The sequence below is a fragment of the Meleagris gallopavo genome, chromosome Z (assembly GCF_905368555.1).
Source record: "Meleagris gallopavo chromosome Z, MGAL_WU_HG_1.1, whole genome shotgun sequence".
NCBI lineage: Eukaryota > Metazoa > Chordata > Aves > Galliformes > Phasianidae > Meleagris > Meleagris gallopavo.
This window is the reverse complement of record NC_139435.1, coordinates 37,341,690-37,365,945: the sequence shown is the minus strand read 5'-3', so window position 1 is coordinate 37,365,945 and position 24,256 is coordinate 37,341,690. Positions and strand designations below refer to the sequence as shown.

Genomic DNA, 24,256 nt, shown 5'->3' with positions numbered 1-24,256 from the left:
TTTCAGCATTAGTGAGCTTTCAGGCTTAATGCTGTTGACATAGACTTGTCTTTGACAGTGAGCTGCAGTGAATTTTGTGGTCCCAGCAGACTCAAAATCTCAAAGACAATCTGTGCCATTCTGAGCACACAGTGTCAAAGTTGCAGCTTCTACCACTTTCCCAATTTCATTCTGCTAATGACTTCTATAGTATAGAAATACTTTATAGTTCTATTTCCTGTGCAGTTTCTGAGTGCCTACACGAGGGACCTAAAATACATTAAAAATTGTCCAATAAAAAAGTGCTAAAAATTATCCCCATATTTGAGAATTTTACTTAGTTATATGGCAGTAACGTCAAAGATAACATTTCTGCAGCAGTGTCCTCTTTAGAAAGTGTATTTTAATTTTGTTGATTATTTTTGTAGTTCACAATGTTGGTCTGCTATTCTTTAAATTCTTTGTTGTGTGAGAAGATCTGCAATAGATCTGGAGATTTTTTCCTATAGAAATACTAACATACTGAAGAACAGGGTGGGAACCACTGAATTTTTATTTATGGTGTTCTGTAGGTGTTCATGGAGATGTAATGACAAAATAAGGTTAGGATTCTGTTTGTTTTTGAATGCTTATGGCTTAGAAATTTGATGTGGAAACATCTCCAGTTCTCGTCTTCAAGGAGGGGACAAACTAGCTGAAGGTTAGGAAGCACTAGGGCCTGCTGCCTTTCTGTTTTCCTTTGCAGACTATAAAGAAAGAGGATTTAAAGTTTGTTTTAATTTGGCTTGTCTAAATCCAGTAGGCTTTCATGAAGGAGGCTGTGCGACTATGCTGTGTGGGAAGCAGACCCCTAAAAACACAGCCAACAGCACAAGCTATGAGCATTGCTTCTTGGTTTGGATATGGTTTTATGTTGCCAGTATTCACTTGGGTTTGTGAATTGTGCTTTAAAAAAAAAGAAGAAGAAGAAGAAAAAAGATTTGCATATGCATTTCCATAGCTGAATTGCAAACTAACAAATTATGTAAAGCATGTTTGAATATGCATGTGCTCTATAACCATCGATTCAAACAGAAATGAGGGCTGAGATGGGTTGAATCCTTAAGAACTTTTGTCACACAATCTCTCATCTCAGGCTTTCCTCAGGCTCTGAAATGAAGCAGCAGGGAGCTTTTCACTGCAGCCAGCTGACTTGCCGCGTAAAGTTTGGAGATGCTATAGCACAGCTCTGCAGGGAACGCAAAAAAGCTGTTTCCACAGCTAAAGCACTGTTCTGTGTTCATTTCAGTGCTCCCTTACCCAAAGCCCTGTGGTAGCTGGTTCATACAGCAGGCTATTTGAAGGCAGGTGATCACCCTTATTTAACAGAGCCGCTAGTCACGTGACAAGAAAATGGTGGAGGATCTGTATTCCTAGTAAACTGCTACAGAAAGGGGGATGCTGAAGTACAGCAATAAAGCATCTGTGCTATTTTCCCTGTAGAAAGGCCTCTTCAAGTCTTTAGAAGGTAAGTGTTTCTTTATACCGAGAGGCCGATACGCAGGTGTTCTGATTAATGTCTCTATTGTTCCAGTTTCTTTAGACAGAAAAGGAGAAATGTTTGTTAGCAGGATGCAAAGCAACCTGGACCTCATTACTGAAAATCAGGCAGCTGCACTTTAATTTTACTGCAGCTCTTCATGAGAGAAGCTTGCATCAGTTCAATGGGATTTCTTTTGTCTGGGAGCAGGCATGGTATTTGTAATTAGGAAACAAAACTTCACCGTGCAATCACCTAGCACTTTTGATTATTTTCAGCTTGTTTGTCTGGCTCTGAGGATATGGTAGGAAAAAAAAATGAATGTTGGGCTTTGTCTCTGGATAACTTGCTTTTTAGACTGCTTAATTATTGGCATAGTAATTGTTTGTAATAGCTCACACGTAGAGTACTTTACAGTGGTATTGATTTCATTTATTTTTATTACTATCAGCTGAAATGCGACTCAAATTTTTTTGCAAAGTCCTCATATTTATGCAAGGAACAGTCTGTAATCTTTGAAGATTACTTGATAAAGGATGCAGTAATAATCTCATTGGTAAAAGGACTGAAACATTTCTTGGTTTGTACAGGCACTGTTTTTGTTTAAATTCAATAAAAGGAGTTTGATTTAGCTCTATTCAGTCATTTGCATGTCTGTCTCCTTTGAAGAAATGAAAATAATGTTCGGTTTTAAGTGTGATAAGCAAACAAGTGATAATGATGTATAGTGTGCATTGAAAATTTACAGAATGTCTGAATATTAGCTACTTGGTGCAACACTGAAGGAAATGTTAGCAGGTGTATTTAGCTGGAATCGTTCTAAGAGAACAAGGGGCAGGCAGAGATGTCATCTTTATTAATATGCTCGGGAAGCAGAGTTATGTTGAGAAAGAGAATGCCCAGAGCTCTAGCAGCACTGTCAGGAGGCATTAAGGCAGCTGCAGGGGGCGGGAAGAAAGAACATGCACAAATCTTTATCCTTCCAAAACACTTTTTTCCAAGACTGCTGTGTTCCCCTCTTGCTCTTTCTAGGGTGACAATGGAGTGCTGGGATCAAAAATAACTTACTCCTACCTTTGACGAGTTTGTCCATTATTTGGTCTTGTGTATCTGGATAGTAATAAAATTTGCATAATCACAAATGAGCATTGACGTATATTCAGTGCTAAAAAAGCACAGATCCTTCTACAAGCAGTTTGTTTTGTTTTTATGGCATCACCATGATATTCCGCAGTAGTAAGCAAATAATGTTATTTGTCATCTTGTACTGCACATATATACAGACTTTGAGAGGAAAGAAAGTGATCTTTATGTCACAACTCTTTTGTTTGCTTAAAAGACACATCACTCAAAATTATGAAAAAATGCTGTGTATGTCAGAATATAAATCCATCAGCAGTTGTAAGCTATTTTTTTCACTGTAGTGTCCTTGATATTGGAGACACTTCCTATGAGGCCTTGTACAAATATCCAGGAAAACATGGTGGTATTGTAACAAAATACAAGATTGATTTAGAGAACAGTTGTGAGAGGCCAGCTGCTTGACAGATCTCTTAGTGTACCTGCTTTTTTTCCTTTGGATATTGAAAAAGGTGGCTTGAATGCTATGGAGTTTTATGAATTAACTCAGATATCACTGACTAGTTTTTAGCATGTCCTGTAGACTCTGTGGTGACTGCAGCTGTGAAAACTAGACAGCATAAGATTGATTTCATGCTACTAGATGAAAATTGACTTCCTACAAGAACAAGAGTCTTCTTAGCAGAAAACACTGGCAGCAAACTCTGGAAAGCTGTCCATGATGGACAGCAGCCTTTGCCGGATTGTCTGAAAAGGCATAGCATGCAGCTAGCCTTGGCCTTATATCTCCCAGTCTATAGCTTTTGAGGAGTGCTTTTTGAGGAAAGGAGAAACCCCATTTTCTCATGTTGTTCTATACAATATTTCTTCAATCTGGCATTTCTCGTTGCTCTTTCTTTTGGTTATGTCTGACAATTACGTATCTCCCAAACTTAAATTGATTTTTATCTTTCTGATGCTTCTGTGGCTCTTTCAACCCAATGGAAGCAGAGTTTTGCTTCTGATGAGAACTGATGACTTTCTGCTTCTTCCATCTCCATTTGCACATGCTCTTTTTGTTCCACTTGCTGCAAAGCCTGACAGTATCCCTGCTGTAAGCACCTTCTGCAAGTGCAAAGCTCTAGGACTGGAGTCTTTGGCAGTGCTTTCACTGCTTCAGCAGAGCTTATGTGCCCTGATTATGTATCTTCTGTGGCTCATGGCTGGACTTTTCCTGTCTTTTCCCAAGCTGCAAATCATAGAATTATAGAATGACTTGGGTTAAAGTTCCCTAAAGTTCCAAGCTCCCTGCTGTGAGCAGTGCTCCCACCCAACAGATCAGGCTGCAGGGTCTCAAGCCTGGCCTTGTATGCCTCCAGAGATGGGGCATCCACAGCTTCTAAGGACAACCTGTTCAGTGCCTCACCACCCTCTCAGTGAAAGATTTTCCCCGGACATCGAATCTAAATCTCCCTCCTTTTAGTTTAAAACCATTCCCCCTTGTTCTATCATTTCTGATGGATAATAACTTTTTAGTTACTCCCCTTAAGATGTTTCAGTTTTAATCTGACTGTTTAAAATTCCCACTCTATAAGTGGCTGGAAAGCTGCCTAATGGAAAGGGACCTTGGTGTACTGATGTACTGATGCACAGTTGGCTGAATATGAGCCAGCAATGCACCCAGGTGGCCAAGAAGGCCGATGGCATCCTGGCTTGTATCAGGAATGGTGTGGTAAGCAGGACTAGGGAAGTCATCCTGCCCTTGTACTCGGCACTGGTGAGGCCTCACCTTGAGTACTGTGTTCAGTTTTGGGCACCTCAGTACAGAAAGGACTTTGAGGTGCTGGAGCAGGCCCAAAGAAGGGCAACAAGGCTTGTGAAGGGCTTGGAGAATATGCTCTATGAGGAGTGACTGAAGGATCTGGGGCTGTTTAGTCTGGAGAAGAGGAGGCTAAGGGGAGACCTCTTCGAATACTGAAAGGTGATTGCAAAGGGAGCAGGGTTGGTCTCTTCTCACTGGTGACAGGTGACAGGATGAGGGGAAATGGCCATAAGTTGCACCAAGGTAAGTTTAGGTTGGATATCAGGAAAAACTTTACAGAAAGAGTCGTTAAGCAATGGAATAGGTTCCCGAGGGAGGTGATTGAGCCACCATCCCCGAATGTGGTGCTCAAGAGCATGATTTAGCAGAGGATTGTTAGAGTTAGGGTAGAATGGTTAGGTCGTGGTTGGACTTGATGATCTTTAAGGTCTTTTCCAACTGAACAATTCTGTGATTCTATGTCATTGACCACAGCAGCTTTAAGGGAAACTGTAATTTAACATCACCTCCTTAGTGTCTTTAGTGCCTTTTTTTTAGATTAGTCAGGTGTTTATAAGTTAGTTATCTGCTGCCACAGATTAGGTGATTCTAAGTTATAGTAATATGGATCATAAGTTGTGAAATCACAGTTGCATTAGGAAGGAAGAATGGGAACGTGGGTGTTCAGTGACATAGAAATAAAAAAAAAAAAGGAAACGAACAAATTAAAAAAGTTTAAGGAACTGAAGGAGTATAAATTTACTAAGTGAAAATAGGAGAAAGATAAATAATAAAGTAATAAATAATAAAATAAAAATAGGACCAGAGAAAAAAATAATTTTGAGGGAAGAAAAAAATATAAATCATATGATGCAAAAAATGTTGTCATGTATCTTTTTGTATATATCAGAATGTTATCAGTTGTGCATGGGCTAAACATGAAGTCAAAGAAATGCTATCAAAGTCTGAATGCTTTAATAAACAGATCAATAAAAGTGACATGAATCTGTAGATATTGTTAAGTGAGTTCTTAGAGCTAACAGCTCTGAAAATTGCCCCAAAATATATGCCAATAGGAAGTCAAGACAAGATTAATCTCTTCTAGGATCCTTCATTCTAACATTTGATTCCAGTTATTCAAATTTGATAAAAAGTATCATAATCACTGTACATATTGTTGTTCATATGTTCATGGAAAGTCAAGTGCATGATGCAAAAGTTGACAGTACTACAGAAAATCAAAGTAGAAAAGAGTAGTTACTTCTATTATGGAACTAGTGCTTATTACTAATGGTCAGAGGCATCTGAACATGTCTTTATTTGAGAACAAATGTGTTTAATAGGGTGCAGACTGTAGTAATCGTTGAAAGGTTTTTCCCACAACTCCGCTGATGAATCTCAGTAGGGCATAAAATGTACAGCTTCCTAAAGATTTTCAGCTTCTGAACCCACAACATCTGCCTACTCTAAAGGAATTATCATACTTCCTGGAAGTGCAGATGGCTGCACTCGGTCTAGAGTGCATGCTGTTTTTTAAGTGCTGTTCATGTGCCAGTTACATAATTTGGAATGCAGGAGTTCTGAGGAATGCTCTTGACAGCACAATTTGGCAGGAAAATGGTCCCTATAAGCTGCACACTGCAAGGAAAACTGATTTTAGAGTGAGAAATGAATAACCTAAAACTGATTTTTTTTTTTTTTTAAGGAAGAATAATTATTCAATGCTAGTGAATGTCAGGAAACTGTTCCTACTTTACAAGCTTCTGCAAACAAAATACTGAGTGAAGAGAATATTATTAAAACAATGAAATTAGGAAATGCCTAGCAGGCTCTGCTTTCCACAGTAAGAAGCATTGCTGGAAGTAGTGCTATTTCATAGGTATAGGCAGATAACTCTTCCCTGAAGAATTAATTGTTTTCTCTTCCTGACTGCTGACTGTGCTACTGGGTTCTTAGGTGGTGCAGAGGAGGTCACTAGCAGTCAGCAGCTGCTTGAATTGCACATATCATTCTCCTCTGACCCCTATCTTATCTGTTATCTCTATGTATGCCACAGCAAAGACACAGGGTCTTGAGTGTACCGATCTTTTTCAGGGGCAGCTTGTCAATGAAATTCTTCAATGGCACATAGAAGATGTTATAAAATGCTACATATTTAGAAAAAGCATCTCCAAGGTTATTAGACATCATGTATTTGGAGCTGCCAATAAATGACAATTTCAAAGTTTCTCTCTTCAAACTTTTCCTTCTACTGAATAATTTTCAGTTCTTCATTCAGATCTACATGAATAATTTCTTGCCCTTAACTCATAAATTTGTTGTTCAAGGAATATTAGTGTTTGGAAATGCCCAATATTTGAGTGATTAGCACCTCTGAAAAGGAAGGACTGATCAGTATGTCTTTAGAGCAGTGTTTTCACAGTGCACAGTAAATGTTTGGGAATGCATAAAGGACAAGATAAGGTGTTCATGCTGTGTACTATTTCCTGGAGCATCCTGTAACCTGCTGATGGCAGACTCCTAGAAAAGGACTCTGGGGTGGTTCTGGGCAATGCTGCAGGCAATGTCGGCCTGGCTTCCATTCCTAAGACCTCATTTCACTAAGACATCCAGGTTTGGAATTTAGATCCAGTTTTCATCATTCTGTAGATGATTTTTATTTTCTGTGTCTGGAAGTCACAGAAAATTAAGGAAGCCTGAAGCCCTGGATTCCTTTCATGAGCTTTACTGACCCACGGACATGTTTATAAGGTTGTTAAAATAGCCAAGTCAATCACATTCTCACTCATTTATTTAGATTTGTTCCTCCATGGCTCCCTGCATCCATCCCTGGCTTTGGCTTCCTCTCTTGTGATGTGACAGTGGGAGAGAACTGGCAAGGAGTCAGAACAGAAGCCTTTGGCTGCATAGCAGCAGTGAAAGCAGTTGCAGTGCTTAAGAACAGCAGCTTTTATTTTTACCCGACAAATTGATATGAGCAGATGGAAGAGCCTATTAGTGTCAGTGGCTACCTGGAATATATTGGGGCTTGCAATCCAGAGCTAGGATGAGGAGTAAGGAACAAAACAGATAGATAAAGAGACATTAAAATCTGAAGTTCTTTGGAGACCATAAAACATTTTCATGAAAATGGCTAAAACAATTATTAATTGGCCTAAAGAAGTTTAACATAATTCAGTCAACATGTAGAAATGAAGATAATTTAAGGCTTTTGGCTAACACATAGGATTTCTCTGCAGAAAAGATAGTAATTCTTACAGACAAGTTTGGCTTTTTATCCAACTTTGATGCTGAGTATGAATTAAAAAAAAAAGGGATGTGGAAAACATCAGCCAACAGCACAGTCAGTATAAGAAGCTTTGTAATTGAAAAGTGAAGTGTGAAAAACTTATAAGTTATAAGTTATAAGGAAGTTATAAGTTTTTAGCAATTGTTTATTCCATGGCTATTGACAAAGTGAGTGACTTGTTTTTCTATATGGTGGGAATATTAGCATGTTTTTATCTACTGTGCACCAGCATGAAAATGATTAGTTGACATTTGCACAGATGCTTGATAAAAAAACTCTTAGCTCAAACAAGACAGCGCAGAAGATTTTTTGGGTTTTGGTTTGCATTCAGAAATGATAATAAATGTCTCTTAGTAGGCATAGATTCCACCATTCAGATTAAAGACTTTTCCTGAACAAATTTGTGATTAAGAAGTACCAAATAAATAGCAATAGAAACAGTATTAATTTAGTGTACTAACATATGGTTGCCAAATGCAACTTTCAGAAGGTTATAAAATCAATCAGTTTTTACAAGTAACCTGTATGCAATGATTATTTCTACACAGCTGTGAGTAAAGGTAATGACTCTTTTTTCTAATTTTAGATATCCTGGTGTTAATTCCTTCCAATATGTTCATTCTTGTGGCATGTAGATGTAGCTAATGATGTCTGTGACTGAATCTTACGCAGTATATGACAGTTTGATTTGTTGGATACTCTGCTATAGTTTAAGTATCATTAATTTTGCTGAACTGAAAAAAATCACACTGCAGTCTCCTCTACAATTGAATAGTCATCTGCTGAAATTTCTGTTTATTCTCTGGAAAATTCGTAGCTAATGTCTAGTTTCATGTAGAAGTTTTAAGAGTTGCTTTTAACGAGTGCAAGTGTTAGTAGCTTTCTTCTTCTTTTCTTTCTTCTCTTACTGCACTGTCCAGTTAGTTACTTTGTGCTAATAAAATGCACAAATGCATAATGTGCTAATGTTTATGGCATCTTTGTGCATTTCTTTCTGTATATTTTTGTCTAACTTTTCTTAGACTACAGCCTGTATTTTATCATTTTTTATTTTTCAACTTTACATAATTGCACTTTTTTTCCTATAGTATCTTCTTGACGATATAGGCAGAGCTGTTAAAGAATTATGTCCAAGAGTAGTCTAAAATTCCAGAATGTTTCTATCCATTCTCAATGGATGATAAGAATGAAAATGCAAATACATGCACATTAGGTTAGGATTTGGTATTAATCCATTAGCAATAAAGGGTCTCTGAAATAGCAGTTATATACACTTTATGGAGTTGTTTCTTAAGCTAAAGATTCATCCTTTTAAAAGGGAGGACAGAATAACTATGTTTTATCTTTTCTGTTCCAGTTTTGAACATTCCAAGATAGAGAAACAAGTTCAAAAATGATATTTTAAAAGACAGTATGTGGCATATGAGAAATGTTTTATTTGTATATAAATTCAAAATATTTAAAGAAATAGTGCCTCAGGTGTTTAATTGTAGGAGTTAGAATGGAATGGATTTTCTATTATTTTGAGTGGTGAGAGTATGATGGGTTATCTACAAAAATGGGTGACAGCAAAGCACCTTTTATAAGTCAGTTATCTGGTGATATACATTCGATGCCTATAAATGCAAAAGTATTCTGTTCAATAGTGCAGAATTGTAAATATAGCAGTTAAAACACACTTTTTCTCAATGTATCCTTGATATAAATTCCCATTTGTAAAATGCTTAAAGATTTCCTGTAGGTTCTATCTCAGAGTCTTCCTGTTCTGAGCTAGAGAAGAGCAGCCTTACTGACTAGCCCAGAAGAGGCTACACATCATGCTGCTGGAGCTGTCTGGATGCTGCTGTAGGCTCTCTGAGACTGACCAATACAATGCACTGTGTGCTCTGGCCATGTCTGCAAGGCACTGACCCCTGCTTACCTTCAATGCTGAGTGCATTTCTCGGTTGAGAGCCAGCTAACAGGCGTTGCTGGATAAAAGCCAAGGTGATGGGTTTTTTTGTATATTTCGTGGAAGATACTGGACTGTCATGTCCAGTCTCTCACATTCTCATTTCTCACGGTCTGATCCCCATGCCTGTGTACCAGTAGAGCTCCACTGAGAATTGCTTTGTGCTGGGTATCATCTGCAAAAACAAGTCAGGGAGGAATGGAATTCTCTACCCTTGTTTTTTGTACCTAAAACTTCACAATTAGTACATTCTTTTTCCAAATATCTCAATTTTCTATTGCAAATCAGTGAGACAATGGACTGTAAGCAAGAACTTTTATTTCATCTGAGGCTGGGGTATATCTGCATAATGTGTGGAATTTGAGAAGGCAAAAACAAAACAAAACAAAACAGATGTCTGGTGTCTGAGTAACCCATTCACTGAACTTTATCTCCCTTCCTTCCATTTAGTTTCCTAAACAAGCATGTAGTAATATGAATTAAGGTAATTTCATCTTTGTCATTCCTTTTACTAAGCCTTCAGGTCTTTTGAAAATTTTAAAAGTATTGCTGAGTATAGAGGGAATGGCAGGGATGAAACATGATTAATTCAAATAGGAAGTGTTTTGCAGCTGTCAGTTCCACATCAGATAAAAAGTTTTGTTTTATTTTAAATTGGTAAGTCCAGATGTCTATAAAGTGTATAAAATGTAAAGTTTGAGTAGCACACAGTTTGTAGTGGATTGGAATGGAGGGATTCACTGTAGAAAGGCTGCATTACTCTTGTAGATCACACGTGTTCATTCAGAACAACAAGTTGGAGAGATAATTCATTTTAGACTAAAGTATTTAATTTCTTGGTATGAAATAGCCACAGTACATCTTGGGAACTGGTGATATATCACATATGACAAAGGATGAGGCAGCACAGCCCATAGAGATTATGACATATTACTGTGAATATTTAGAGCTGCTCTTTGCAAAATAGCCAAATGCGTCTCTGTCTAGAAAAATCTGCACTTCTTAGTGCCCTCTCAGTATTTCTCAGAATAAAAGAGGACTACTAACTTGAGAGGGCACTAAGAAGTATTTAAAGATTCTTAGTTTATTGAGCTGTAAGGATGACAGATTCAAGATCAGGGAAAGGATTTCAGCTTCCACTCTCTGTCTGCTCCCTCCTTAAGAATCTGGTATCTTGCTCTGGAGTACTTATGAGAAATAAGATTTTCCTGACTACTTCTGAACAGTGATGTAGACCTGAGTTATCAACAAAATATGCAATAACTTGATTCACAGTGCAGCTGATCCTTAAATGGCTGGTCTGTGTGTGACATAAAAGAAGTAATTTATGACACAAAAAGCTTATTTTACTTTGAGCTCTGTTCTGAGGTCCTGAGTGAAAGATCTAGTTTTTTTTTTGTTGTTGTTTTGTTTTTTTTTAAATCAATCTGGTAAATCATACCTGATTAGAATGGAGCTTTCTAAAGTAGCTTAATTTACTTCTTCAACAAGGAACATTGTCAAAAAGAAAAAAAATATTCATTTTCTAGTACTTTTAGTTGTATTATCTGTACCATCAGCTGCACTTGTATGAGGGGCAGGGAATTTGGAAACTATAATTTTGGGAATATGTAAAATATTCTGTGGGTGAAGAAAAAGAATACAGCTCTTAACTGAAGTTTTTGCATTCCATCCCTTGTTACATGAGATCTGTTGAGATCTGGTGCTCTCCCAGCTTGTACACACCAAGAAATTCCTCTGCAAAGTGTTGATTTACTCAGAACAGCATGCTCACAAAACCTGTCGTAAAATAGACAGCTATATCTCTAGAAAAAACTTCATGCTTATTGTGCTTGTTTTCACCATGATGGGCAATCTGAAGAGTCAGACCAATGAGATGCATTAAGATAACATTGTGCCCACTGTTGATTAAACCAATCAGATTAAGCCACTACTAATTTTTGACTTAATTATACTAATTATAAATTATTTTTTAAAACATGAAATTTCACTGAACATGGACTATGCATACCAGGCAAGGAATCTTTAAACTGCTTTGGTAATACATAAGGGAGTTAGGAAAATGGGGATGGATCTTGGTCCACACTAGCTTTTCTCTTACCTCTCTGAAAATTCTGTTGATTGTTCATTTGATGGTAAACAGGTTCTTGCTTTCCTAATCAAATATCCCAATAAGGATGGTATAGACTATTGACATTATGTTGATGATATAGCATTTTCACAGAGATTTTCAGGGAGGTTCTCATGCTGTTTGCTTGTAATGTTCAATTATTTCAGTAGTGGTAGCTGTATTTCAGCAGAAATTCAAGCCAAAAGATATGTAACACATTTATATTTTGATTGACCAGAAATGTAACATTCTTGTGAAGACATTCATAATACAAAATATCTGTTTTAGACTTCGTTGTAACAATCCAAATGAAAGCAGAAAAGCATTTGAAATTAATTCTGTGAAAGTGTAAGATATTTTATAGAAAACAGCAATGCCTATTCCAAGCATGTACGCTTAAAAAAAAAAAAAAAAAAAAAAAAAAAATCAAGATGCTACAGGGAGAAAAGTCTTGACACAATCCTAGAAATGTCATGAATTAGAATAATTCTCTCCCAGACATTAATGCAATTCTAGGCAAGTCATAAAATTTTGAATGAATTGTAGGAAATTGCTATATCAAATGATATAACCAGTTTCTGTAAGGATGGCATATACAAACTGCAGTCATGCCCTTATTGTACAGAGGAGAAGATGATCCTAATTTCACTTAAACACTTTTTTATAGCATCTTCGCATAGAATGCCATCTGATTTTAATACAGAAAGTGAAAAATAATCTCTGTCTTCCTCTAGCTTGCTCTTCACAAAACTTTCAATAAGAACATTTCCTTTCAAATTAGTTTCTGCAGTGATTTCTGAAGCTTGCTTGGTTACGAATTATCTTTTGGTGGTGAGGATATAAGACAAAACTCCATACAAGTCAGTCAGTATATACACCCTTATGGACCCATGAGTCATCATCTGAGAATTCCCAAACTGAAGCATTATAGGAAATTTACGTAATTTTTACAGTTAGTAAGTTTAATAAAACCCAACATAAAATTTTAACCTGAATTAAAATAGATTAGAAGTATTCATCCTTCCCCCATTTTGTTTCCACCACTATGATTTCTCACCTTATTCTTCTGGTACAACATACTTGTCATTAGAATTCAGATTTGTCTCATCTTGTTTAGAAGAATAAAATAGACTTAATTATTAATATTTTACTGTGAATTGAAGACAACAAAAGAAGCCAAAGAGTCTAATAATTTATTTACATTTTCTAAGTAAATTGTGGTGCTGTTCTGTATATCAGTTTTCTGTACAGCTTGTGAACACAGATGACATTAAAAGCAGAAAGAAAAAAGAAATGATACTTTGCAGTCAGTATAGGCAGTTCATTTTATCATGAGCAGACACTCTGTTTCTTTGCTGTTCTAAAATGTATTTAAAGAGAATGTTGCAAGCCTTATTTGACAGTAATTCTACATCTTTCAGAACTGGTGTTATGTGGAAATGATTAAGTGGTTAATCTGTATTTTTGGGAAGATCTACTCTACAGTAGCAGAAGATAAATTAGAAAAACTATCTATTTGTCCATTTTTATTTTGAGACAAATCCTGGTCATGCTCTGAGAAGCATAAACATAGCCCTAACCTTGTATTGTCTATAATCTGTGTAAGCTCTTATGGGAACGATGTGAGTTCACTAGTTTTCCTATTTGTATTGGGAATTGATGATACAGGGCTTGGGCTAAAGATCTTTTACAATTTTGAGCACAGTGAAGACTTCACCTTTCTTTCGGCCTATACGTACACATTTATATATAAACTTACATGAGATTAAGAAGAAGGAATGGAAACTATATTCATACTCTGATACAGTGATTGGCCAGAAGAATCTTGCCTGCACACAGTGAAAAAGTAAGACTAGTGCTAGTAGGGAAAGTGAGTAACTGCAAGAGAGACGAGGCAAGACTATTTAGATCCATTCAGCTGAATCATGCAGAACAGGAGATAGCTGTACCCATTACTTTTGTTAAAAAATAGGAATATAGAAAGAAAACTGCTATAATTATTTTGGTGAAGTTTTTTTTTTTATTTTCACATGATTATAAAATGACTGATTTGGATCAGAATTGCTTTCAAGTACAAATTATGTCTGAAGGATGAAAAAGCCCTTATGTTCTGATTTTTGCTATATAGTAACTACAGATACAGAAAAGAAAACATTGTTGTGAAACACTTGCTGTGATGTGCAGTTTGCATATAGTAGTGGAATCTTCCCAAAATCCTGCATTCTATTTGACAGATGACAAAAGACCAATTTCGTTTGTATAAGATGAGAAACATTGCTGTTTGCCAGCTTATTATTGTTCACTGCCATGTCTTAATCTAAATGAAAGTTGCTCTGTGGGTCCTACTGTCTCCAAAGGCTCTTCATACACGTGCAAATAAGTGGTAAGGACTGCATAATGACAGAATGTTGTGTTTGGTTCTCATATTAATATGGTTTTAGACTTTTAAAATGAATAGGCAGAAAATTGCATGTGTATCTTGAGAACATGATCGACTTACGCATCTCCTTAAGATTTTGATTTTTGTTAACTTCTCAGGTTGGTACAAGATAATGTAGGAATGGATATCTCCTTTGCTGAGGGTGTACTGAGCCCCAGCTCTACAGATATGAGGCCTGGTAAGAGAAACCATTACTCATTTTCTTAATTATAGCTTAGTCCCTTGGCATTTAATTATGTCGTAAGAAAGATATTTCTGCGCTGCTAGAAAAATAACAAAATAAAAAGTGTTAAATTTGTTATATCTAGTCAATTTTCTTCTTCACTTGACAAATTATAATTGTAGTGTGCCCTTTCCTCTTGAACGTCAGTGCCACTGCTTGTTTACTCCTTGCAATGTTTAAGTAACTGCTATTATTTATCTTGTATCTAAATACTGTAATTGAACTAAGTTAAAGTCAGAATATTTCAAATAGTACGCCTTGAAATGTGGCACATTATGCAGTAGCAAGGGGCAAAGCTATACCTAACTTCTGTTTTATTGAAGACTAATTTGTTTAAGACTGGATATGAAACTCAGGGTTTTGTCTGTTTGTTTGTGTTGTTTGTTTGAGTTTGTTGCAAATCTTTACCTCTTGCATAGCAGAAGAGGCATAACATTTTCATCAGGATTCAGCAGTGTGATTTGTGATTTATATATTTTTCTTTTAAATTTTAAACCCTGTGGATCAAACTGTGTGCAAAACTTGATTTTTGGTTGGTAACTGTAAAATAGTATACCTGGATTTAACATAATTTAAATGCTTCTAGCTACATCTGCAATCCCTGTATATGCTTGTTCTACTTTTTTAAATATTAATGTGTAATTTTTTTGTGTATTAGTAGTAGTGATAGTAAGTGATCTTAATTGGGTTGTTGTTTCTAAAATTATCTTTCCCAGTGTGCTTGATAGTGATTCGTAATTGCGTGGGAGACAAATTTCATGTGGGAGAAATAAAGTTCTCTTTTTATCTCTCCTTTCGCAGAACCTCCCAATTCTCTTGATCTTAATGTTACCCATCCCAGAAGGATAAAGCTCACGGCTCCAAATATCAACCTTTCTTTGGATGAGAGCGAAGGTTCTATACTTTCTGATGATAATTTGGATACACCAGATGAAATTGATATCAATGTGGATGACCTTGACACTCCTGATGAAGCAGACTCTCTTGAATACACTGGACAAGGTAGTTTTCTTGAATGTAGATGTAGAATACATCTCTGTTTTTTCATTTACTGTGTTTTTGTCTGTTGGGCTATCAATAAGTTTAGTGTATTTTAGATAGATTTTGAGGTTTCCAGATATTTTTTCTGCTATTTTGTTTTCCCGTGTAAAATAAGACATTTGACCAATGCAGAGTGCAGAAAGAAATGTACAGCTGATCAAGTGACAGAATAAAATAAGAGTTGTTTTCAGAGTATCTGAAGAACCATACAGGAACTGTATGCATTAATTTGAAAATGATATGAAAATCATAACTTTTTTACAATTTACAACAGAAAGAATCTTTAAAAAGAAATACATATAAATTAAGTTTTTCCTTGCATTTAAATTCTTTGGTGCTATTTAGGTCAATATTATTTGAAAACTGTAGTTGTATTAGTTTATGTTGTGTTGCAGAAGAGGCTTTACTGTGTACTCAGTCATGCAGAAGCATCTCTAATGTCATTTCTCATTAGAAGACCAACTTCCTCATGGGTAGATGATGAATTGTTGATGCTGGATCTGATGAATTGTTAGATGTTTGGAATATTCTGTACCAAAGGATTGATCTAACATACGTACAAAGTTTTATAGTGTTGTGACCAACGTGAGAGCCAAAATCTGTCTGCTGTGGAGCAGATTTTGCCTTTTTGCAAAGTCTGAAGTAAGCAAATTCAACTGCGGTGATTTTGGTGTCGTTTATATTTATTGAAAGCATTTATCCCCAGATTTTTTTAATATGTTCTAAATGTGATTATTGGTAATATTTTTACAGTTTTGCAGTTTGATTTTTAGATATACTTTGTTGGCAAAACATCCTTCAATTACTTGAGTCACAAGATAATAGAAAAGGAGAAAAAAAACACATATTTTATTAAAATAAGCTCTTGATAAAATGAGGAGATTGTGCATTATGAATCTGATAGCTAACTGTAGCCAAAAGGGCTAGAGCGGAATGGTTTAAATGCATGGTAACTAACCTCTGTTAGAACCATTTTCTGTTCTGTCACTCTAATGTAACCAGTACATGCTGTGCTCTTACAGCTCTCATAATCTCCCCTACATCGTTTCTAGAGTACTGTGACAAACCCATGTAAATACAGAGAAGATCTTGCTGTAGAAATTGTAGAGAACACTGACTTTCTAGCTTATTACCCTCAAACTGCTAAAGGCCCGTTTGAAATGTAAAAGGCAGCTGAGAAAAGCAGGATTCATTGCTGGAAAACTGACAGTTCTATAGAACAAGAAATGCTGAAACCAACTAGTGTAAAAGAATGATGAAGAAGAGTCAGTACATGCAAGAAGCTAGATGAGAATGGGAACATTGAAGTCTTAAACTAAGTAAGTCTTAAACCTGACTTACTTAGGGATTGGTAAACATCAGTTTCACAGTTTTGTGACATCTAAACCAAGAAAAAACTGTGTGCTCAACATGTATCTTTTGCTCTGGGGAGTATCGTATTTCTATCAAATTTAGTGGAATTGCTGAGAAGCTTTATTGCACAAACTGGTTTTACAAATTAATAATCATTGAATATATATGTGTATTTATGGGTAGGCTTCATGTGTATTGACATGTGGTTTGCACACACGATCCTTTTATTTTTGACTTCATAAAGATTATTTAATTCATATGACTTACTTGTGTGGTTTAAGGACTATGTACTTCTATTCGTGTATTTATATAAGCAGCATTAATCAAAGAGGAATCCAAACACAAAGCAGTAAGTAGAAAGATTTGAGGACTTTTGTTAAGAATTGTACTCTTAACATCTTGTCAAATAACATATCTTCTTCTAATTAACTGCCAAATCTTCTTGTGAATCTCTTTGAAATAATGTCACATATGTCACAGTACATTTCACTATATCTTTACTGCTACCTTATTTCTTGACTTATGTCTTTAGAACCAAAATTATGCTTCATAGATAACAGTTCATTTCACTGGTTTATTTGAAATGTATACAAAGGATAAAACATGCAGGATTTTTACTATCTTTACTGCTAGAATAAATTATTAACAAACTAATAGACTGACTAATATATGTCCTTCAACAGGAGTAAGAGAACAATAGAAGAATGTTTATATTTATATATGTGTGTGTGTGTGTGTTTATATATATACACATGTTTATTTAATATATATATGTATATGTGTGTGTGTGTGTTTATATATATATATGTTTATTTATATATGTCTTTATATGTGTGTACATATGTTTTTATATAAAAACATAAACATAAAAACATAAACATAAAAACATAAACATAAAAACATAAACATATAAAAACATAAACATATAAAAACATAAACATATAAAAACATAAACATATAAAAACATAAACATATAAAAACATAAACATATAAAAACATAAACATATAAAAACATAAACATATAAAAACATAAACATATAAAAACATAAACATATAAAAACATAAACATATAAAAACATAAACATATAAAAACATAAACATATAAAAACATAAACATATAAAAACATAAACATATAAAAACATAAACATATAAAAACATAAACATATAAAAACATAAACATATAAAAACATAAACATATATGTTTATGTATATATAAAAACATATATAAACATATATATATGTTTTTATATAAACATAATATAATATATAAATAATAATGTACATATATAAACATAAACATATATATGTTTATGTACATATATAAAACATATATATGTTTGTTTATATGTGTTTATATGTGTTTATATGTGTTTATATATATATATGTTTATATATAATGTTTGTATATATATATGTTTATATATAATGTTTGTATATATATATGTTTTTGTGTGTGTGTGTATATGTTTGTGTGTGTGTGTATGTATGTATATATATATGTATGTATGTAAATATATATATATATGTATGTATGTATGTTTGCTTTTTTCTGAAGAAGGCACTATGCTATAATAACTAAAGGATTAAATGAATTTTTTCTACTTGTGGACAGAATCAGCTTGTAACTTGCTATTAAGACTGAAAAACTGGAATGAGGTTAAATTTATTGCAGGAGCCACCTTGTCAATGTTCTGTGGAAATATAGGTTTTGTTCATAAGCTCCAGGGTTTTTCTGAAACTAAGAGTGTCCAGCAGAGAGACTATGCTATGAAACTCTACAATCTCCAGTCAACCACACGGTTTATTTCTTGTGATCTTTATGCCTGTGGACACTATGTGCTTTCATATGTCCTGGTATGAACAGGCCAGATTTCCTGGCTGCTTCTTCTCTGAAATGGAACTAAGAGAGAATTTCTGTTCAGTGTTTCACATTCTGGAAGGGAATTCAACCTCGGAGAAAAGATCCTGAGGGACATGAATACCGCACTTGAGGTATACAGGTAGTCATTACCTTATCACAAAAGCAGAGGAACTTAAATGTTCTTATGGTATTGGATGCAAAGAGATTGGAGGAAAACTGGGATGGAGCAACAAGTTCAAAAGCTGTAGCTCCGTAGTAATTTCTGTCTAGACAGGGGACATCACTGTGTTCACTTTTAGTTCCATAATTTTGCATTTTATTATAGTTCTCATGCCAGCAACACAAAGAATTTTTAAGACCTGCAGGTCAATACCTACAGTAAGCAGCTGATGAGTTGTATGTACTTACTGGATGAGTCTTATGTGATTCCCAGGTGTATAATCAATGTATATATGGATGTTATAATTATGAAATATACAAGAGAGTTTGGCTAAGCAGGTTATTTCACCAAAAAATAAGAGTGAGCCCTTGTCCTGGGCTCACTGTAAAACTCCAAAGGAGGGATTTCCAGAAGAGATCCTTCCCCACTGGTAGTCAGCTCTTAAATGGGTCTAGGAGAGGTGGAGCCAGGCTCCACCCTTTCCAGCAGCACAGGTGAATTGCCTTCACCTGTGCTCCCAGGGCTGACTCATTTCTCACCTCAGGTGATCAGTCAGAGGTTCAGGCCGTGATCCAGCCGTTTCCATACACCAGGCAAATACAAAAAAATTCACTGCTGGTATTGTGCACAGTGGTTATTGCTGTTATTCTTTCTACCACCACAATGATGAAAAGTTAAATAAAAGTGGACACATTATTTACTGACTGGTGAAATTCTGCTCTTCTTACAAAAGCACAGATCCAGGTTCTAAAAATCCACTGACACCAATTATCTCTTTCAAATGAATATAAAAGGTAAAATATTTAGAGTCTGTACATGAATATGTAATATATAGTGTTATTTTTCAGAAGAGCGGAATGCTACTAAGGATGCTTCCCAAGAGGAGTCTGAATCAATTCCAGAATATACTGCTGAGGAGGAGCGAGAAGACAACAGGTTATGGAGAACAGTGGTTATAGGGGAACAAGAGCAAAGAATTGATATGAAAGTCATTGAACCTTACAAAAAGGTTATTTCACATGGAGGTAGGAAAACTTGGAGTGTATATTTTAGATTGATGTGAAAAATCATACTTTTGTAATCATGATTTATTTCTATTTTATTTTGGTTATTCTACTAGCAATGAGAGTTTATTTATCAGCCATGGCAATAAGCGATTAATTGGCAAACTCCATCGAATTACAGAAGCGTTATTGTGTCTTATAACCCATGATGTTATGAAATACAAATTTCAAGCTTCAATTGGAGTAGTAAATGAACTACTGACATAGCATCAGAGTGGGTCATCCTGTTTTCTGGTCATTGGATGCTGATTTATACATATTATATATATATTTAATATATATAATATATATAATAATAGATATTATCAGCTGAAGACCGCAAAAAAGCCTTCAAAAGATCTGAATTCTCTTCCAACTTTTGGAAGCCTTGTGGGAGAGTATTTTCAGAACAATAATATTTACCCTTGCAAGTCTTTCCTACTCACTTAGAAGATCAGCCGGTGTTTATTTCACTTTCCTGCAGTTGGCTCTGTACCTATAAAAGTGGTGGCTGACACAGGAAGACCTTCACAGATAGACCTGGTCTATAGGTGTAGCACAGAGCTAAATTTTCTTGGAAGAGATGAAGAGCCTAATTTTGATCTGCTTTACATTTCTATTGTCAGTGATTACATAAGTGAAGCAAGTAACAAAGTCAGACAACAAACATAAACCAGACTTTTCAATCTGGCAATTGATACTTTAAATACAAAGCACTTTCATATGCAACAGATAAACTGAGATACATATGCCAGTAACAGTTTAGTCATTGTCCTACAGAAATTGTTTTTTTTAAACTTCATTTTCTAGATTGTAGCACTCTTACTGTATCACAGAATCACAAAATGGCCCACGTTGGAAGGGACCTCAAGGATCATGAATTTCCAACCCCCCTGCCACATGCAGGGCCACCAACCTCCCCATTTAATACTAGACCAGGCTGCCTGAGGCCCCATCCAACCTGGCCTTAAGCACCTCCAGGGATGGGGCATCCACAACCTCTCTGGGCAGCCTGTTCCAGCACCTTACCAGTCTCATAGTAAAGAACTTCTCCCTGACATCCAATCTAAATCTTCCCTTCCTTAACTTAAAACTGTTTCCCCTTGTCCTGCTGTTATCCACCCTTTCAAAGAGTTGACTCCCCTCCTGTTTATAGGCACCCTTTAGGTACTGAGAGGCTGCAATTAAGTCACCCTGCAGCCCAGCTCCCTCAGCCTGTCTTCACAGTGAAGGTGCTCCAGCCCTCTGATCATCTTTGTGGCTCTCCTCTGGATCCTCTCCAACAGCTCTCTGTCTTTCTTGTACTGGGAGTTCCAGAATTGGACATAGTACTCCAGAATTTATGAACGTATGAAGAAGTATGGTGCTCTATGATTGTAGATACATAGGTCTAAGTAATTGGAGTGGCAAAAGAAGAAAAACAGTTTTTCTTTGGATTTTTATTGCCATGGTAAAGATCCTTGTGTTATTTTCCTGCCATTTATAGTTGAAGCATGATATAAATTGTCTTGAAAGTCTTCTAAAGATTTTTAATCTATGTAATGGTAATCCCCTCTGTGTTTGTAAGGCATTGGAAAAAAATACTGCCTTATTCCATAATATTTTACCAAAGGATAGGTAGGTTAACTCAGTGCTTTCTCTTTGAAACTGCATGGGACTATCTAAGAAAAAGAAGACATAACAGAGACTTGAATTAAGGGGTGAGTGTGTGAGGTGAAATGTAGTTTTCTTCTTTTTGTTTCTTTTAAGAATGTTTTGAAATTCCTATATGCCAAGCTCTTAAAAGGTGGAAGAGCTGAAAAGATGGATGGAGCTTTCTCTCCCTCCCTGCATACGTCTATGCTAAGAATGTGATGTTACTCTCCATATTTGACCTTAAGATCTTTGCTGGTACACCAAGTTCAGTTAGCCATATCTATGTCTAATGCAGTACTATTTATTAGTATTGTTGGATCCTAACATCATTTGAAACTGTGCCATCTCATGCCATGTCACATGCCCTAACGTGGTTTTGCCTTCATTCTTCTTTGGCTTGAACTCATTTGCTAATTCTCAAGCTTTTTTTCCCTGTCTGTGTTTTCCAAAAAGATGGGGAGCAAGGCAATAGTGTGGAATTGCAGAAGACAGTGGACTTGCTGGGTTGCTATTGTATGGTGGCTTCTGTAGCTGCAGAAGCTATCTATAGATTAAGTAGCCTCTGAGAGCCAGTGAGATATTACTGCACAGAATTAGGACATACCTTCCATGTCAGCATTACGGAAGGAATGGAGTTTAGGCTACTGATAGGAAGCCATCTTCACTATACAGACTGTTCTGAAGTGGATGAAGTCTTGGTTTGCATTCTCAACTTGATGTTAACAAAATAAATAAGTACTATTAGCTTGTCTAATACATTATATTTACTCAAACCTATCAAATCCAGAAGGAAAGAAGTCTGACGTCATCCTTTAGCAAGCTGCATTACTTCTAATGAAGTAAAATGGCCAAAGGGCTTATTTCTGACATGCAGGTTTTTGCCTCAGAGGCTTATCCTTTCTTCCTCCCCTTTGTAAGTGTTGAGGCAACGGTGGTTTTCAGTCTTTTGAGGAACAGCTGAGGGCCCTTAATGAAGAGTGCCTTTGTGCTTGTCTTTATGGGTGGGATGGTGTTGAGATTAAACAGCTGTAATTCTCTTTGACATGGAAAGACCTCATGGGCATATGCCTTGAGACACACATTTGGTCTGGGATTATGCATTTTCCAAAGTCATAAAAAATGACTTCCTTGACATCAGTGTCATCTGGTTTTCCTAGTTTCAGCTACCTGAGGCTCAAGTACTGAGTGATAAAGGAGAGAAACCAGTCTCTCAATGCTTTCCCAGTTAGTACACACAGACAGTGTGACTTTCCATGAAGAATTCTGTTTTGCTCTGCTGCTGCATACATAGAACCATAGAATCATAGAATCACAAGGATGGAAAGAACCTGCAAGATCATCTAGTCCAACCATCCTCCCATTACCACTACTACCACAAGCTACTAAACCATAACTCGTAGCTCCTCATCCAGGCGCTTCTTGAACACTGCCAGGGATGGCAACTCCACCACCTCCCTGGGCAGGCCATTCCAGGGCCTGACCACTCACTGAGAGAAAAAAGTTCTTCCTTACGTCTAATCTAAATCTCCTCTGGTACAACTTGCAACCATTTCCTCGGGTCCTGTTTGTTTTGCAATAGTATAGGAACTGAAAAGAACTGTGACGGAGATTGACCAGCATTAATATATCATGAAAAATAGCATTTTTTTTTTTTTCAGGTAGCAAGTAATCATCCTGGAGCCCAGAAATGTAATGTTGTAGCTTTGAGAGGTATCGTTAGGCAGTGGTGGAGACAATAGAACACTAGTACAGGGCAATTGAAATATCCAAGATAAAGAAATACTTTATACAAAACTTGCAGCAAAGTATTTAACTGATCCTCAAGAGTTCTTAAACTACAGTCTCATGCAGACATACCTAGAATATCCTGAGGCCTTTGGAGCTGCACGAGCCAACTGAAATTGGATTTCAAGTCCTTCATAGTCATTATTGTAAAGATGCAGGATGACAAATGTAGGATATTTTCTTTACTGCTTTATTCCTAAGGCTAAGGTGAGCATTCAGCACACAATTGCAATTGAGATGCAATGAGCCAGGAGTGCAGGTAACATTGCATTACTTACAAAGTAGGATGAATTTTTTTTTCTGGCTCTGTTCTATAAAAAAGTTTGCTCATAGTTTTGCTAAGCATGTTTTCCAGGAATTAAACATTACTGATTATCCTACTTCATTATCACTTGATAATCGTTCATTTATTTTGCATCTTCTTCAGCAGTAGATACAATCACTCTATTCCAGGACTTAGAGATTTCTTTTTAAATCTATCTTGTTAGGAGCCTCTGACAAAGGTAAAAATGCCTTTTTGTTTGTTCCACAGGGTACTATGGTGATGGTCTGAATGCTATCATTGTGTTTGCTGCGTGCTTCTTGCCAGACAGCAGCCGAACTGATTACAACTATGTCATGGAAAATCTTTTCCTGTGAGTATTATGTGTACAGTATGACAGACTCTTCTCAAAATTCTGTATTGAGAAATAACCTGTCTTTAATTAAGAGGTAATGTGAGTCATTAGAAGGGATGTGATTGGAATGATGGGGAGAGTAGCAGTCTTAGATAAACTGTTCCATCATGTATTATTTTGCTACTTTTTATCTACTCACCCTTCCAAATTTAGGCATATTTGTCAGAAGTAAATCTGACTGTAGTATCTTCCTAAATGTTAATGAATACAGAATCTCCATCTCCATCTTCTTGGACGAGCTTCTTGATCATTGCACTGTTTTACCAACAATTTCCTGTCCTTGCAGAGAACTGCAGGACCTGCGGGGCCTGACACCTCCAAACTGGCTT

General features: G+C 36.1%; 1 protein-coding gene across 8 annotated transcripts in view; it reads left to right on the top strand.

Annotated features, from left to right (window-relative positions):
* PRUNE2 (prune homolog 2 with BCH domain) overlaps nt 1–24,256 on the top strand; it is a 133,211-nt gene that overhangs the window by 95,110 nt on the left and 13,845 nt on the right. For 7 of the 8 annotated variants that reach the window (XR_014880599.1, XM_085213892.1, XM_085213899.1 and 4 more), the window contains 4 exons: nt 14,247–14,326; nt 15,173–15,373; nt 19,636–19,812; nt 23,783–23,885. Coding sequence is in view for 7 of the 8 variants with exons in the window: in XM_085213892.1 (XP_085070018.1) it covers nt 14,247–14,326; nt 15,173–15,373; nt 19,636–19,812; nt 23,783–23,885 (561 nt within the window). In the remaining variant the exon portion in view is untranslated. The remainder of the gene's footprint in view (nt 1–14,246; nt 14,327–15,172; nt 15,374–19,635; nt 19,813–23,782; nt 23,886–24,256) is intronic. The other variant, XM_085213898.1, reaches the window with a different exon arrangement.